Source organism: Pelobates fuscus, chromosome 2, assembly GCF_036172605.1.
Source record: "Pelobates fuscus isolate aPelFus1 chromosome 2, aPelFus1.pri, whole genome shotgun sequence".
Taxonomy (NCBI): Eukaryota; Metazoa; Chordata; class Amphibia; order Anura; family Pelobatidae; genus Pelobates; species Pelobates fuscus.
In genome coordinates, this window is record NC_086318.1 from 417,581,566 (window position 1) to 417,601,042 (window position 19,477).

The 19,477-nt window shown below is 41.6% G+C and overlaps 1 protein-coding gene across 2 annotated transcripts in view; it reads left to right on the forward strand.

Moving 5' to 3' along the window:
• PLCB1 (phospholipase C beta 1) overlaps positions 1–19,477 on the forward strand; it is a 739,173-nt gene that overhangs the window by 226,160 nt on the left and 493,536 nt on the right. For both annotated transcript variants that reach the window (XM_063444005.1, XM_063444006.1), the window contains exon 3: positions 2,242–2,310. In XM_063444005.1, coding sequence (XP_063300075.1) covers positions 2,242–2,310 — 69 coding nt within the window. The remainder of the gene's footprint in view (positions 1–2,241; positions 2,311–19,477) is intronic.

Consider the following 19,477-nt stretch of genomic DNA (forward strand, 5'->3'; position numbering starts at 1 on the left):
CATATAGCAGAGAGGGTGTATATAAAAAAGAAAGGGAACCAGCAGATGACAAACACCTGAATGACTACAGACAAGAAAAATGTGAACCTCTTCTCACACTTTTAAGTTTACTCCCCGTTTCCTACCTTGAAGGATTGCTTCCCTGGTGGCCAGAGTGGTGGCTGAGGCTGTTGGGGGTTGCAGACTGGCAGTCTGGACCAGCCCTCCTCCTCTCTGCTTCCCTGGTGTGGTCACTCCCGCGCGGCTCTCTCTGGGAGGAAGTGACTCACGCAGTCACTTCCTCTCATGCTGCCGAAAGGAAAAGGGGCCCGGTCGTGCTGTTAAAGGGCCACAGAGTGCGACCGGGCCCCTGCTTACAAACGCCCACCGGGTGGCCCTTACTGCATGGGCCACCCGGTGGGCCCCTGTGTGCGTTCCCAAGATCAGCATGCACTGGGGGCCCATGGGTGGAGGGCTGGAGGGAGAAAGTTGTTAAGGGCAGTGGGGCCCACGTGGCAGCTGCCTTGGGCCCCCACAGGTAAAAGGGCCCGGGGCAGCTGCCCCGTTTGCCCCGCGTTAAAGACGGCCCTGCCCCTAGGTCAGGACAGTATATTCATCAAGCTACAGGCAACTACCCAATCTGAATTGATTATTGTGGAATCACTGGATTTAGGATCAGGTGTGCAATAAATACCAACAATGAATAGGAGACATAGCGATTAATTTTTAAACACGATTTTCAGTGAATTATTAAAGTTTCAAGGACTATGAAATGTCTAGAACATTAAATAAAAATGGGTCACTACAGTGGAAGTCCTGAAAGACTGTAAAAATGGAAACAGAGGATTAATACAGTTTTTTTTGTGGAGCAGAGAGAAAAATGTATGCTGTAGAGACTGATTAGCCGCGACGGGCACTCAAGGGCGCCGCAAAATATTTTCCCGATGCTATGATCATATGATCATAGCACAGGGAACTGTGCTTCCCTCTCCCCTGCCGGGCTCTGCAGGACCAGAGGGGAGATCAGAGATCTCCCTCTCCGGCCCACTGGCAGTGTAATGCTGCAGCCAGCAGGGGATGGAGGGAGGGAGAGAGGAGCCGGGGTAGCTCTAAGCTGCAGCTCCGCCTGGTTCTCCTCTCGCGAGCTTGGAGTGTTGCAGCGGTTACCACGGCAATGCTCCAAATCTTGCGAGAGTGAGCTCTAGCCTGAGCTGCTGGAGTTCACTCTCACCACTTGGACCACCAGAGATTCTCCACCAGACCACCAGGGATTGCAGGAAATGTCCCCCCTCCTAGACAAAGGTAAGCAGGCAGGGAGGATATGAGAAAAAATATAATTTTATTTATTAAAAAAGATTTATATTTATTAATATACCCTTCAACCCAACAGACCCACAATAATTCTTCCCTTACACCCCTCCCCCCCCCCCCCCCCCCCCCCCCCACACACACACCACTGTCCCTATCCCCTACTACAGCCTCTATCCTGGCAGACCCCTTTCTGCATCCTTTGCAGAATGCTGTACCATAAACCTGCCTCATTATCCACACCCCCTTATGCCTGAAAAACTTCATTATTAAAGGTATACACACAGTCTCAGCCTCAACAGCACTAATTGATCTAATTAAAATTCACAACCTAGCTGCAGACAGAGAAAGCATAAACAGGTAGTAATATCCTTACTTTATGTCTGCCTTGGTTTCTTGTCCCAATGAAGCTTGCTTTGTAGTTCAGATCAGGCAGTGCTGTCAGTGGCTGAGCTGTGTACATACATTTGATAAGGAAGTATTTTTCTGGAGTGAGGGGGCGTGGCTAAAGAGGAAGTCTTATTCTGCAACATTCTGCAAAACATTTATTTTTTTAATGCAAAAACTAAAAAATACAGCATATTCATTATTGAGGCCAAAAACTATCACATTAATTATGTTGCATTGGTACCAAGAGTGTCCTTTTAAAGAGTTAGAGTGACAAACACATTTCAATAGTTCTGAGGCTAACAAAATGTGTATGTACTTTGCAGCAAATATCAGAGGTATTGGTAAGTGAGCTATTATGGATAAGGCTACTTGATGTTTTTATAAGATGTGTAACTTATGCCAAGAGTTTAATTGTGATATTTAATATTCGAGGTAAATGTCAGTATTTTATTTATATTTTTTGCAGCAATAAAACATCGTTTTTGATGTGAAGGTACACTAAAGCTTTTAAAAAAACATAATGAATAGCCTAGTACATTAATGTATTATTATTATTTTTTTTAGGAGACCGAGCTTTTGGATATCAGTCTTGTAAAGGATGCCAGGTGGGGAAAACATGCTCGAACGCCAAAGGTAGGAAGTGACATTCACGCTGCTAAATCGACAATGTGATGAAAAGGTGTAACTGTACCAAGCAGAATTCAGAAAACACTGAGGAGATGCATCGTGTTCTGATGAGAACTGTAATGTAATTAGTGCCTGCACATATGACTCTAGTGATACTTATTATTATTATCCAACGTTCTGGAGTGATTTCGATCTTTCTGATACGTATATCAATCCAACTTTGAATAGGATTGTGTTCACTTGACTCAGAAAATGAAGACAGTTAAGATCATATTTAAGATGGGCTTCACAAAGATGGCGGCAGCATTATATGTCTGATTTGGTGAAATAAACCGTCATTGTCAATAAAAATATTGTGTACGTGGGGTCGATAGGTTTCTCTTGCGCTTGCACTTGGCTTATATGAAAAGTTTTGTTTGCTAAATCAGGAATTGTGGGAAATAGGGAAAATGCATGTATAAGAAATTTGCTAGCTTATTTATACCGACCTGCTAAGATAATGTTATACATCTATGCAAATACAGAGGCACTATAGTATGGTATCATACAGGGGTAGGCAACGTTTGGCACTCCAGATGTTGTAGACAACATCTCCCCTGATGCTTTGCCAGCATTGTGTCTATAAGTGCATTCTGGGAGATTTAGCCTACAACATCTAAAGTGCCCAATGTTATCTACCCCTTATTTTGTACATATAGTACAAGTCTGGCATGCATCCGTACACTAGTTATATATACACTTTGTATAAGTAGGTGTCACAGTGCTACGTTATACAGGACCAATAAAAACACCATAAGTAAAGGATTTTGGAGTTGGTTATTCTGGACAGGTGTGTTTTTTTTTTTTTTTGTAGTCATGGGGAAGGCAAGAAAGTTGGCAGCTTCATAATGGCTGTCAATCCCTCATGGGAGCTGCACCACTACAGTAATCTGATAAAAACTGCCCAAAAAAAAAATTATCTTTAGAAGTCACCATTAACATCTATGGGATATTTTTGTAGATAAATAATTTTCAAAGTGTTTTTAAAATTATTGAGTCGTTTTTAAATCAAGGCCACAGTAAGCTATTTGGAAGTGTTTCAGAACAAACAAATAGATGGGCATTATTCGGAATGTTGTGATGTCACCAGATATTAGTGATGTCACAATGTAGCTACTGTTAACATTCTAATGCCTTTCTAAGCCATGGTCCATACGGAAGCTTGTTGTGGTGATATGCAGACATAATATAACTATCAATTACTTACAGAGATTCTGGTGAGTCCCAAATCTGTCAGACACAATATTTTATGATTTAATTTGCTTTTCCCCTCATCCTGCTCAATGTACTTTAATTATTCAAGATGCATTGGGGCAAAAATGTCCAAAATGAAACATCTAAAAATAAAATAATGTAAATATTCAAATTCTAGGTCCAATAATCAGACTCCGACTATTAATATCTTTTGAATCGTATGAAATTCATTACACATTTTGTGGACTCCAGTTGTGCCTTTTGGTGTATCTTTGATATCTGTCTTTTGGTTTAACGAATGAAAATGTCAACAGCTGTTTGTTTCTGTGTTTGTTTTTTTGCATGTTGTTTTTTTTTTTTTTGTAGAAAGTCATGAATACAGAATATTGTAGTGGCTATGGTACTTAGATTTCCAGTTTAAGAAGAGTTCTGTAATTATTTAAATGGCATACAAATGTATTGGTTACTTAGAGGTGCACAGCTATATCACATGCATGTATGTTTGCAATCAATGAAATGATCTTTCTCAGATGCAAAGTCAGCAGTCATTATAGATAATTGATAGGACTTATGGCACATATGATTTGAAGTGCAATTGTGAAGCCTTTTTTTTTTTTAAACTGGTCTTTATTGCATTGAGAGTGCTTATTGGATGAAGAGGATGAGATGTTTTGGTTGACATTAATTTACTGGCCAACTAATCCATGATCTTTCTATCCTACTCTGTCAAGATTATATGTCTACTTATATCATACATTGAGTTTCTCTACAGTTTAATCACATTGTTTTAAAACTAGGAGAGACACTGGCTTATCCAACTGGAATCAGTGGTAGGAAGCAATTAACACCACTGGCGTATGGCGTTTTTATTGGTCATTTTCAAGACTTAAAATAAAACACCCTGCATATAGTTCAGAACATTAAAGGGACACTGTAGGCATTGTAACTGCCTCATCTCATTGAAGTGCCCTGTTTGTACCTCTCGTTGATGTGCCTTGTTTGTAACTTTCATTGAAGTGCCATGTTTGTATCTTTCATTGAAGTGCCCTGTTTGTAACTCTCATTGAAGTGCCCTGTTTGTAACTCTCATTGAAGTGCCATGTTTGTATCTCTCATTGAAGTGCCATGTTTGTATCTCTCATTGAAGTGCCCTGTTTGTAACTCTCATTGAAGTGCCATTTTTGTATCTCTCATTGAAGTGCCCTGTTTTTACCTCTCGTTGAAGTACTGTGTTTGTATCACTTGTTGAAGTACCCTGTTTGTATCTCTCATCAAAGTACCGTGTTTGTACGTCTCATCAAAGTACCATGTTTGTACTTCTAATTGAAATGCTGTGTTTGTACTTCTCATTGAAGTACCCTGTTTATACCTCTCATTGAAGTACCCTGTTTATACCTCTCATTGAAGTATCCTGTTTGTACCTCTCATTAGTGCCCTGTTTGTACTTCTCATTAAAGTACTGTGTTTGTACCTCTCATTGAAGTACCCTATTTGTACCTCTTGCTGAAGTATCCTGTTTGTAGCTCTTGCTGAAGTATCCTGTTTGTACCTCTCATTAGTGCCCTGTTTGTACTTCTCATTAAAGTACTGTGTTTGTACCTCTCATTGGAGTACCCTATTTGTACCTCTTGCTGAAGTATCCTGTTTGTACCTCTCATTAGTGCCCTGTTTGTACTTCTCATTAAAGTACTGTGTTTGTACCTCTCATTGAAGTACCCTATTTGTACCTCTTCCTGAAGTATCCTGTTTGTACCTCTCATTAGTGCCCTGTTTGTACTTCTCATTAAAGTACTGTGTTTGTACCTCTCATTGAAGTACCCTATTTGTACCTCTTGCTGAAGTATCCTGTTTGTACCTCTCATTAGTGCCCTGTTTGTACTTCTCATTGAAGTACTGTGTTTGTATCGCTTGTTGAAGTACCCTGTTTGTATCTCTCATCAAAGTACCGTGTTTGTACGTCTCATCAAAGTACCATGTTTGTACTTCTAATTGAAATGCTGTGTTTGTACTTCTCATTGAAGCACCCTGTTTATACCTCTCATTGAAGTACCCTGTTTATACCTCTCATTGAAGTATCCTGTTTGTACCTCTCATTAGTGCCCTGTTTGTACTTCTCATTAAAGTACTGTGTTTATACCTCTCATTGAAGTACCATGTTTATACCTCTCATTGAAGTATCCTGTTTGTACCTCTCATTAGTGCCCTGTTTGTACTTCTCATTAAAGTACTGTGTTTGTACCTCTCATTGAAGTACCCTATTTGTACCTCTTGCTGAAGTATCCTGTTTGTACCTCTCATTAGTGCCCTGTTTGTACTTCTCATTAAAGTACTGTGTTTGTACCTCTCATTGAAGTACCCTATTTGTACCTCTTGCTGAAGTATCCTGTTTGTACCTCTCATTAGTGCCCTGTTTGTACTTCTCATTAAAGTACTGTGTTTGTACTTCTCATTGAAGTACCCTATTTGTACCTCTTGCTGAAGTATCCTGTTTGTACCTCTTGTTGAAGTACTGTGTTTGTACTTCTCATGGAAGTACCCTATTTGTACCTCTTGCTGAAGTATCCTGTTTGTACCTCTTGTTGAAGTACTGTGTTTGTACTTCTCATGGAAGTACCCTATTTGTACCTCTTGCTGAAGTATCCTGTTTGTACCTCTCATTGAAGCACCCTGTTTGTACCTCTCATTGAAGTACCCTGCTTGTACTTCTCATTGAAGTACCGTGTTTGTACTTCTCATTAAGGTACCCTGTTAGTACCTCTTGTTGAAGTGCCCTGTTTCTGTCCTTCCTTTCAGAATTAATGAGTTTTCACTGCCATCAGAAAACTATTTTTTAGTATGATAACTCTTTCATCAAGTTTTGTAAGAAAATAGATTTTTGAATGTAATGAATTGAAATAGAAAACCCCATCCTACCTTAAAGGAACACTGCAGGTACTTATCTTATTAAACTTGTTATAGTGCCTTCAGCCCTACCTACTCCCTCAAAACAAATGTTATTAGAAGGCTTGGAAGTGCGACTTCAATCTTCGCCTCCAAACCCTCTGGGTATGAGAGCTGCAACTCTTACTTCCCAGCATCCATACCGTAACATGCACAGTGCTATCACGGTCTGCCATAGAGAATAATTGTATTCAATAATTCTCTCTGGCAGAATCTTAAGCGCATCACGGCGAGCGTACCGCATGCACCTCAGTTCTCTAATGCTCCTTTATGAGCAGTGTTGAATTGGACCATCAAGACTAGCATCAGGAAGATATAATGTAGGTGGAGAAGATCAAGTGATGCAGTTTTAGAGAGCTGTCAGGGATGAAGAGTGAAGGAAGAATGTTAACTTAATTAATCGGCCTTCTTGAATAGGTAAGTTTTTAGTGTTTTTTGGAAGGAATGAGTAGAGGAAATTGTAATGGAGCAGAGAAGGATGTTCCGTAGATACTTTGGGGGTCTAAAGTGGTCTTAAAGGTAAGAACTGGAGGTGCGAGCAGACAGGAGTAATCAAACTGTAAAATAAATTAATTGGAGAGATTTTCCAGTTTAGCAAAATTCTCAATATAGTAAATAAATGCCAAAAGTCAAACTTTAATTTATTGGTGGTTCTATGTGTGACAAGCTATAGTCTTGTTATACCTGTTACTCAGTGTACTAAAGAATTCTGCCAATAATGTACACTGTTTCTTAGAACAGTCGGCAGGGGGAATTATGGGAAATACAGTCTGTTGCCCAAGGGAGATTTATACTTCTGCACCGCTGATAGATTAAATGCCAACAGAAGTAACTATTTTTCTGCTTTTAGAGTTGATGTTGTTTTCATGGGAAAACTTAAACAAATATCTTGGGTTTTTTCCTGCTTGTTCCTAAGCAGAAATATTACAAAATGTCATACTGTTTGATCATTGTTTTATATGTCTCACGTTTTATTGATTTGTACCAAATGCGGTTAAAAGCTTTTCCGTGAACTATTTCATTTAAATAGTTTTATTGATATTGACACAATGCGAGTCAGCAGTTGCAACTGTGTTTTTCTTCTTAATGACGGTACCTTGAAAATGTCTGTGGTGGTAATAAATTAAACAGTGCGCTAATGAGTTGGCAAGTAATGTATCTTTTTCCAAATTGTTTATGGAAATGGCAATCCATTTTATTGTAAATATTTTCATTTATTTATATTTTCAATATTTTATACTTTGTTGCGCGCATGACCGAACAATAGGTTTACAATTAAGTCGAAAGAATTCTAAAACACTTTTGGGAACATAAATGTTGCTCCATATGTTATAAGCCTCTGAATTAACTTGAATACCATTCTCTAGAGAGACAGGGGGGCATTGTTGCCAACACATAAATTGCATTTTGTATTGTATTGTCTTGTATTTAATGTTCTGTCAGAATTAAATGTTTCTCTTGTTTACCTACTGTACAGCAATGTTGAATTTGTCAATATGTTAGGGCTGTAAAATAATTGTAATTAAGTAAACGGTTTACCAGTGATGCAAAACTCGGTGCTTATAGACTCCAGGCACCATAACAACTTCAATATGTTACATGGGTTTGGTGCTTACATTATTTCTTTAAAGCCAATATTACAAAAATATGTTATTAAGTGTTCTTGCATAGCAAGACCACTTAATGTTATCTCACATATATTATTCTTCTTATATAGCCAAATTTACCACCCTAACTCCTCCCACAGTTTTTACACTACATAGACAGTAATATACCGAAACGTGTGGATTGTTCCCGATTGGTGTGCTATTACTTTGTGGAACGTTTTGCCAAATGGTTCACGGAATATCGTCGTTCTTGTGGCGAAATTGGTCCCATAGGAATGAATGGCAAAATGTTCAAAACTAGAGTGGGAGCTGGCAAAAGCTGAAAAATCAGGACATGATTTCTAAACTGCCACCAAGCCCTCATTTTCAAGCCCACCTACACAAATCTTATATCAAAACGTTCAGCTATCCCTGCTGTCACTACAAAATGTCCATGGCTAAGCCATAGTCCGAATAGTTTTCACAATATGACCATTTGTTTGCAACTCACGCCGTCCATTGACATTCATTAAAACTCCACTCTGCAAAGCTCACATTTGAAGGGCAATTTCTAAACTGCGACTGTGCCTTCATTTCTAATACTTCAGAGACATGTACATCACAATTTAGGTCTGGGTCTCGTGATTCTCACAATATAAAGCTCTTCACTGTAGGATGTATAGTTTTTAAAATACGACCGTTTGAAGGTGGCAACCGCCAAAATACTCTGACCTGTGCCAGGCTTCAGCAGCACGTGATGTCATAGACAGGGCCTTTTGTACACCTGCTAATGTTTTTATAAATGTATGTTTTCATGTAACTGTGAAGCACTTTGGGCAACAACGTTGCAATTAAATGTGCTATGTAAATAAATAATAACAGTTAATCCGCCCACTCCAGTTGTAGACTACTGGTGGAGGCAAGAACACTTTACACAACTTCCCCATAAATTTTAGCTTTTCTAGTTATTATTACATTACAACAATAATACAACAGATGTTTGTTAATAATAATAAAAATAAAAACCATTCTGTGATGCCACAAAGAGGCAGCGTGATTTTTTTTTAAAAAATGTAAAAACATATTCCTCCAATCACTTAAAAAAATGGATACCTAGTTAGCTAAAGCTTCTTAACAGAAGTGCTTTTTAATGTCCTGGAGGATGTTTCTCACTTGGAGAGGACTTTGGAACATTCATTTTTTTGCATCTAATATTTATAACATTGCAAAATATTCCAAACGCATTTCAGAATCAATTTAAGAGAAATGCAAGGAAAGAACATTTTAGGTTGCAGTCAATAGTTACAAGACAGGTTTGCTTTTTTATATCTAATTGCTGTTTAAACCTAAACTTTATGTTCATTGTATATATAGTTTTTTTTTTATTAATTATACTTTTTTGTTTTTTTTAATTAAAATCAGGCTGTCCAAATTCATTCCAAATATTTCCTTATGAGTATGGACATATATTTTCTGTATTCAGAAAAGTCCCTGCAGATCTATAGCTGTGTAGAATTAAAGTTAAGAAAATGCATGTCATGTGAAATACTTACAGAGTTAGTAATCACAGAACAAATTTATTTACTGAATGTGAGAACCCAACAATTAACAAAAACAATAAATAATTTGATCTGAAACAAGGGTTGCATAGCTAGCGTATAAACAAATCAACAACTTTGTGTATACATTGCTTTGCTGACAAACGGAAACATTTCAATTATGCAAATTTGCACACTTTTTAAAATTTGTTTTACTTATTTTTTAATTCTTTATAAATTTATCTGGAAAGTAAAAAGCTTAAGTTTAGACAGTAAACAGTGTTCTTTATCTTGCGATATTCCACACAGTGTCTGAAAAGTTAGTATAAAAGCAATTATGCTACTTGTTCTCATATACAGTAGGTGTGACAAAAAGAGAGAATTAAAAAACGGTAAAAAAAAAAATAGGTATTTGTGAGGACCCTAAAGGCATTACCAGCAGTGCAGCTTACTAAAAACTGAAATTGAAACAGAATGTAATAAATAAAAGCAAGAGGATATTCAGCACTTTTTCAGTACTGGTACAGTCCAAATGACAGCCAGGTTACCAAATCTGGGGTCTCTCTTGTCCCGTAGAGAAGTAGGTAAAAACAAAGAGGAAGGTGCAGCGCCTGTAATGTCCTTGGAGTTTGCATATATAACCATGAAGAGGAGGAGAAATCGGAAACTGATAGTGAAGTACGACAAAAATACAGTAAGGTGAGGGTAAATAAAATTATATGCACACACTTTCTAGGAGCATATGTGTAGCTCCAACTTAGACGCTTGGGCTGAAAAATCCGTGCCTGAGGATATGGTGGAGACAGACAGACTCTATAGGAGGTTCTTGTGGATGCAACTTCTGTGTTCTGGAGCTTAGAGAGTGGCTCCACAGGTATGGGTGAAGTGGTATGATCCCACTCTGGGATATAGGTGCTGGTGGTCTCTCTCCAATTATATAAGTAAAAGAGAAAATAAAACCACAATAGTATAGACTGTAAAAAGTGAAATAGATAAAAACTACTCACATTTGATAAAGCAAATAGGGATTGCTCTATCCAACAGGCTTAGGTGGTATTATCCCCACCAAGGATATGGAGTAGAGAAATCCAGCAGCAAACAGGCCCAATAAAAAAGTAATTTTATTGATAAAAAAAATCTGCATTATAATAATGTCTGCATTTAAGCATAATCTTAATCAATCACTATACTACATATGTAAAGCTGACAGTGAAATGCTAGATGCCATTCACTCCTCCCCTTCCGTAACTATAGGAATAAAATGCTCAATTGAAACTTTATTTACTGTTTGAAAACAGGGAGTGATCATACATTTGCAGCATTTTTACGGACATTATATAAGTGATTAGTTGCTACTGGCTGAGAAATTCAACCACCTGCAGGCTGGTAACCATTATACTAGAGTATAAATGAGGGTGAGCAATTATTTATTACATAGATTTCATATTTCAAAACACATGAAAATAAAAGCGTTTATGCTCTATTTGGATATGGAAGAGGTTAAAAGGGTGCTGTCGGGGATGAAATAAATCGTTTATCAATTAATTCATTTTTTTATGGATAAAACAAAATCCAGTTTGAATTTGCTTTAAATCTCATCAGTAAATACACTTAAACAATTTAAATATAGCCAAACTGAAAATCTACTTGAGTTGGAGAATTTGTCCAGTGTGGGATTATTTGTTAAACAGGTAAACTAGACAAAAGCCGAGGTATTTTTCTCAATTATTTTGAGAAATTTTTTAATTGTCTTTTTAGCACATCAAAACTTATTTGGTGTTTTTCACTAAACTGAGAATTTTTTTTTCTTTGCGAAAAACAGCCAGTTTGGGAACAAAAGCCTGTTCAATTATTACATCTCATCTGATATTACATATATTACAGAATAAAATCTGGAATGGGAACAGAAAACACACAAATCGCTTTTTGTACCAAAACTTGCTGTTTGGATTTCAGTCTCTAATATGGACTTGTAGCACCTGAACTAACACTCATTTTAGTTTTTTTTATATTATACATCTGGAGTATGTACATTCTTTATATTTTTATTAAACAAGGTTAATCTATAATATACTATTGAAAGAGCCTCTTATTCTAAATAAACTCACTAATACAGGTGTAAACACAGGCATTAAGCTGGGCAGCTGTTTGTAAATTGAAACTTCCCAGATGCTTAGCGGTGATAAAGGACGTCTGAGAAACATGAAACTGCAATTAAAAACCAGGTACCTGATCTAATTTCTGATATAGATCACTCAATCCTATCTCACACCAACTAATATTTCCAATGGACGAAGAGAGACACTTTCAGTTTAGGGGTGTAGAGGGAATATCCCAGTGGGCCACTCTTGTCCTGAATTATTGCTATTCTACTGTGCTTGGCTCCTCAGCCGCCCCCTAGCATGGCACTGTATCGCTTTCCCTTGATGCCAAGCAGTCACTTGAAATATGCTGCCCGGTGCCGAGTTTCAGATCCCTGCTGCTGTGCATTATTTGGGAGGGAGTACTGCCGAGGAGGGAGCTCCAATCCGTATGTGCATTGCCTGCACAGATCCCTCGTGTGCGCAGTAAAGGTGCTGATACCTGAAATGTGATGTCACTTCGGCCCATGCAGTACTCACATGCGCGCAAGTGAGCTGTGCAGGCAACGCACATGTGAATCAGAGCAGATCAGCCCACAATGGACCCTAGGGTCTCTGGGGGAGGATCCACTCTAGTTCTCATAAAGGTAAGGAGACTGGGATCGATCTAAAAAAAAAAAAAAAAAATACTAAAAATTATTTTTGAGCGTCTATTTGTGAGATAATGTTTGTCAGTATGTAGGGTTGTGTTTTTTTTTATGTTTTTGTCAATGTTTTTGAGTGTGTTTGACTGTGTGTGTATGTGCCCCTTCACTAACGCCTCAATCTCTCACAATACAGCTCTTATCCCCCACACACAGATGTCCTATTCCCCCACAATACTGCCCCTATCCTATCACACTACAGCCCCAATCTCCCTAAATACTGCCCCTATCCCACCACATTGCCCCTATCCCCACACTAAAGAATCAATCCCTCGATATACTGTCCTTATCCCCACACCATAGCCACAATGCCCACAATACTGCCTCCATACCCCCACACAAAAATCACAACCTCCTACAATACATCCCCCACACTAAAGCCCCTGTCCCCCACAATAGTGCTACTATATACCCACACTAAAGCTCTTATCCCGCACAATACTGCCTTTATCCCCACACTAACATAACCTGTTACAGCTCCTAACTCCCCTACAATACAGACCATATATCCCCTCCCATAACTGTTGTACTGTATTTTCTTAGAAAGGTATATCTATCTATCTATCTATCTATCTATTTATCCAGTATCTATCTATCCAGTATCTATCATTCTATCTATCTATCTATCTATCTATCTATCTATCTATCTATCTATCAATATCTATCTATATCTATCAATACTGCCTTTATCCCCACACTCACATACCCTATGTTACAGCTCCTATCTCCCCCACAATACAGACCATATATCCCCTCCCATAACTGTTGTACTGTATTTTCTTAGAAAGGTATATAATATCTATCTATCTATTTATCCAGTATCTATCTATCCATCCATCTATCTATCCATATCTATCTATATCTATATCTATCTCTCTCTATCTCTACATAATCCGAGTAGTCTTGCACTCCCAATAATCCAATAGTATATTACCCGGTGCCATAGCCACACTGAAGATACCAAATGATATAAAGCCAACACTCCAAAAATCGAACAGAATAAATCCACATTTTAGTTCTCCAAAAGAACCTTTCATTACAACATGGTTCTGAACCAAGTCCTGATGAAGCTTCTCGTGGGAAACTGAAACGTTGATTTTCTGTTTGTTTTTTGGATACAATAAAGAAAAATATATTGAATGCAGTCCTAGCAGTGCTGGCTTTTTATAATTTGTTATATAAATATTGTAACGGATCGCCTGGCACCCCGACTGAGTACCTCCGTTAATGGATGCTCCTAGTGCTTCCTGAGGGCTCCAAGCACTCTGGCAGACACCATAATCACCGAATCCAAGAAACCTTTAAATTCTCCCAAGCATATGAATGCTGTAGACCATTGAATAGGAACCATACGAATAGGCTTGTACCCCTAGCAGTCAACTGGAACAGCATACAATAAATCCTTCCCCCAATAATGAGACGACACATCACTTTGAGGTTAAAACAGGAACTCTGGACTGGCTCATCCAGCCTGGCTTTTATTACACTAATCCACATACAGGCCACACCCAGGGGGAGGCATAAAATAACCAATCACATACATGGTTCAGCCCACACATCCCCTCCCCTCAGATAACATTAAACTCAATTATCCGGTACACTTTTTCAGCCAAGTTCTGGATGTACCCCAAAACCCGGGGGTACACCTTCAAATCCAGCATCGCTGGATAGCCCTTATTCAGGGGGACAACATATCCAAAATTCAAGTAATTCGGATGAATGGTTCGGTAGATATGGGGTTCCAAAGATTTGACCGACCGCATGGGTAAAGTATCCGAAAACAGTTCCATGCATTTTGGCCCTGCGGTCGGTCACAAACAAGGGAATGAAAACAGGCGAATTGCCTGTGTTATAGAGACTGGAGAGGGTTTGAATGAATTCCCTTGTTTGTGGGGTTCTTTCTACCGAACGGCGGGTCATTCGGTAGTTTCTATACGAATTTCTGGAAGTATGGAGGTCTCAGCGGTGTTTGCCTAGTCAAGTGTCCGATTTTAGTTCCAGACACTCGACGGCAAAACACCGCTGTTCGGTAGTTTAAGATGGCCGCCGCCACGTGTTTGTTTCCCGAATGGCGGCCACCTAGAGGACAAAGAATACATTACACTGATTGCCAATTACCCGTTTGCACCATTGTTGCAAACTGTAATTGGAGGCACACTCATTCCTGGGTGGTCTGGTTGTTCGGTAGTTTCACTCACTATAATAAATGGAGTGATTCTACCGAACAATCAGATGAATGCTGCATACATATCCCAGGTTAAACTTAATACACATATAATATTACAGGCAGTACACTAGAATATGTATCACAGTCTTAAAGGGACAGTAGTCCCAAAAGTCCCAATATGTCCATAGATGCTGTTAAAAGGGCCAGTAGCAGCAATATACAGTACAATGTGCCCCAAATAACCCAGGGGCCATAGTCAGTAGGTAGGAGGCTAGCAAACAGGCTTCTCCAGGGCCCAGTGGCGAGGTTGGTTTCGCCACATTTCTCCCCTTTTCCAAACAGACTAACAGGGTACCTGACCTCTTGCCGGTCAGTGCCCTTGTTAGTCCAGCAGCCCACCCACAAAACAGAAACAGCAGTACAGTCCACCCACAATGAATGGTTACTACACCTGAGTAATGGAAAAACTTGTCCAGGTCCAGGTGCCTCACCCCGGCTGTGTGGGGGACTGGTAGGCTGTTTTGGTGGGTTGCTGAGTGGGCAGAGTGGGCAGACTGGTGCCAGCACTACTACGGGAGTAGTCTGGTTGGAGCCTTGCTGGAGACCGACTGCCTCCCCTTTAGCTGCGCAGCTCTGCTGCTGGAGACCGACTGTCTCCCCTTGAGTTACACAGCTCTGCTTGTGGAGACCGACTGTCTCCCCTTTAGTTACACAGCTCTGCTGCTGGAGACAGACTGTCTCCCCTTTGGCTAAACAGCCCTGTTGTGGGGGGGCAGGACCGACCGTCCCTACCCCCTGTGCTGGATGTGCAGAGACCACGGTCCCATCTGCACAGGTGTGGGGCTTACAGTCTCCCCCTGGTACATTAAGCTGCCGCTGGGGAGAGGTGGTAACCAGCTCCTCTCCCATTAGAACACTCTGCCCATTGATGATCCGCCGCTGGGGAGAGGTGGTAACAATCTCCTCTCCCATGCCTACTTTCAGTCTTTGTGGAGGGAGACCGACTGTCTCTCCTCCCAATTCAGTGTCCTGCTGCTGGGGAATAGAGACTGGGCTCTCTATTCCCAAAAAATCACGCTGCTGCTGGGGGGTAGGACCAACTACCTCTGCCCCCTGTAACTCGGCCTTCCGCTGGGGAGGGAGGACGCTGCTCTCCTCTCCCTGCACTTCACACTGCCTTCTCGGCATATCACTCTGCTGCTGGGGGGTAGGACCAACTGCCTCGGCCCCCTGTAACTCAGCCTGCCGCTGGGGAATGGGGACTGGGCTCCCAATTCCCTGCAATTCACACTGCCGCTGGGGAATGGAGACTGGGCTCCCAATTCCCAACAAATCACACTGCCGCTGAGGAGTGGAGACTGGGCTCCCAATTCCCAATAAATCACGCTGCTGCTGGGGGGTTGGACCCACTACCTCTGCCCCCTGTAACTCGGGCGCAGAGACCACGGTCCCATCTGCACTGGTGTGGGGCTTACTGTCTCCCCTTGGTGTGCTAAGCTGCCGCTGGGGAGAGGGGGTAACAAACTCCTCTCCCTTACACACTTTCAGCAGCTGGGGAGCAGGGCTGACCCTCTGTACTCCCTGTAGGCAGGGCGCAGAGACCCCGGTCCCATCTGCGCTGGTGAGGGGCTTACTGTCTCCCCTTGGTGAGCTGCGCTGCCGCTGGGGAGAGGGAATAACAAACTCCTCTCCCTTACACACCTTCAGCCACTGGGGAGAGGGGATAACAGGCTCCTCTCCCTGCACCGTAGACTGCCGCTGGGGAGCAAGAACGGCACCTTCAGCTCCCTGTAACGCACACTGCCGCTGGGGATCTGGGCCGACTGCCCAGCATCCCTGTAGGGCCGGTAGAGAGACCGCAGTCCCATCTCCACCTGCCATCTGTGGGTCTTCCCAGGACCAATCCGTGAGGCCCCTCAACATTTGTGAGTAAGGGCCACCTGCTTCCCCACCTGGCAACTCTGGCTGCTGCTGGGGATCTGGGCCGGCTGCCCAGCATCCCGGTGGAGAGACCTTGGTCCCATCTCTACCTGCCTGTTGTGGTTCCTCACAGGACCAGTCTATGAGGACCCCCACTTCGGGTTCCTCCCGCCGCCTCAGGGAAAGACGGCTAACCTCCTCGGATGCAGCCTCTACTCGGCTGCTGTAACGCTCCTGCTGCTGAGCATACTTCCTCTCTTTTGCCAACCGGAATTCTCGGTCCAGCCTTGTGTTTCGCTCGGCCATGACCTGGTTCCAGATCACCCGGCGTGTCTCCATGGGTATATCATCCCCATACTCAGCCACTCGCTGCCTCACCTCGGCCAGCCAATCATCTCCAGAGCCAGAACCTTCCATACTTGTCTGCTCCCAGGGGCGCTGCACGACTGCTAGCGTTGCCCTCAATTGTAAATCCAAACGCACTGTGTCTCCGAGCTGCTTTACCTCGCACTAGGACGCCATCCCACCGCTTGCCACCAATGTAACGGATCGCCTGGCACCCCGACTGAGTACCTCCGTTAATGGATGCTCCTAGTGCTTCCTGAGGGCTCCAAGCACTCTGGCAGACACCATAATCACCGAATCCAAGAAACCTTTAAATTCTCCCAAGCATATGAATGCTGTAGACCATTGAATAGGAACCATACGAATAGGCTTGTACCCCTAGCAGTCAACTGGAACAGCATACAATAAATCCTTCCCCCAATAATGAGACGACACATCACTTTGAGGTTAAAACAGGAACTCTGGACTGGCTCATCCAGCCTGGCTTTTATTACACTAATCCACATACAGGCCACACCCAGGGGGAGGCATAAAATAACCAATCACATACATGGTTCAGCCCACACATCCCCTCCCCTCAGATAACATTAAACTCAATTATCCGGTACACTTTTTCAGCCAAGTTCTGGATGTACCCCAAAACCCGGGGGTACACCTTCAAATCCAGCATCGCTGGATAGCCCTTATTCAGGGGGACAACATATCCAAAATTCAAGTAATTCGGATGAATGGTTCGGTAGATATGGGGTTCCAAAGATTTGACCGACCGCATGGGTAAAGTATCCGAAAACAGTTCCATGCATTTTGGCCCTGCGGTCGGTCACAAACAAGGGAATGAAAACAGGCGAATTGCCTGTGTTATAGAGACTGGAGAGGGTTTGAATGAATTCCCTTGTTTGTGGGGTTCTTTCTACCGAACGGCGGGTCATTCGGTAGTTTCTATACGAATTTCTGGAAGTATGGAGGTCTCAGCGGTGTTTGCCTAGTCAAGTGTCCGATTTTAGTTCCAGACACTCGACGGCAAAACACCGCTGTTCGGTAGTTTAAGATGGCCGCCGCCACGTGTTTGTTTCCCGAATGGCGGCCACCTAGAGGACAAAGAATACATTACACTGATTGCCAATTACCCGTTTGCACCATTGTTGCAAACTGTAATTGGAGGCACACTCATTCCTGGGTGGTCTGGTTGTTCGGTAGTTTCACTCACTATAATAAATGGAGTGATTCTACCGAACAATCAGATGAATGCTGCATACATATCCCAGGTTAAACTTAATACACATATAATATTACAGGCAGTACACTAGAATATGTATCACAGTCTTAAAGGGACAGTAGTCCCAAAAGTCCCAATATGTCCATAGATGCTGTTAAAAGGGCCAGTAGCAGCAATATACAGTACAATGTGCCCCAAATAACCCAGGGGCCATAGTCAGTAGGTAGGAGGCTAGCAAACAGGCTTCTCCAGGGCCCAGTGGCGAGGTTGGTTTCGCCACAAATATATATATATATATATATATATATATATAAGCAAGGGCTGCACTCACCTGAACATGCATACATGGGGTGCTGCTGGGGGCCAATTTATACAATACACAAGATCCAGCGCACTCACCTATCCACTAAACAGCAACTTCAGTGTTGACAGATTTTATTAGTTTTTTAAAAACACCCTAATCTAGGCAAAAAATAATAGTGATTTATTTACATTATATGATCATACATTGTATAAGCCTCCCACAACGTCAATGTGTGTATATATATATATATATATTTACAGACACATTTATTTTCTTTTGAGTGGGGAACTTGACCATTGGTTTTATGCTTCGGTAACACCCACCTCCCATTCACCCATGTCCCATCTACCCACAGTCTGCTTTCACTTTCCCTTGGGGACTTAACATGACAAACCTCTAACATGACACCAACATACTGGTTTTATTGTATGCATGCTGGCATCTGCACCTAATTAGAGATGTCCCGAATAGTTCGCTGGCGAATAGTTCCTGGCGAACATAGCTTATTCACGTTCGCTCCGCCCCCTATTCGTCATCATTGAGTAAACTTTGACCCTGTACCTCACAGTCAGCAGACACATTCCAGCCAATCAGCAGCAGACCCTCCCTCCCATACCCTCCCACCTCCTGGACAGCATCCATTTTAGATTCATTCGGAAGCTGCATTCTGTTTTTTTTTTTTGTATTTTTTTTTTTTTTAAACAGAAGTGTGTTATATTTGAGCATGCTAGGCTGAGCGTGCGTATATCATGGCTAGCTGCACTGAGGGTATGAGTATATAGCAGTACATTGTTGTGAAAGATGGCTGTCATGTTTAGGGTGTAGCTTGCACGTTATCAACTGTGTATTTATATCAGCAGCTCCACCACTAGTTATAAATCAAGTGTGAGTCGCCCTATGAGATGAGACTAGTGAATAACATAATACATGAACGGTTAAAGTAAAGGCATGTAAGGAACTACGACAATAAACTCTTTAGGAGGTGAAATAATTACATGTTTAAACACTTGCTACTTTACGATTAGTTAATGTGCAGAGAGCAGTTTGTGTGATCAAAGGCATGGTGTGGAGGATCGGCTGTAGTGGGACATGCTTGGCAGGCTGCTGTTTACTGCTTGTGCTCATCCGATCCCTTCTGG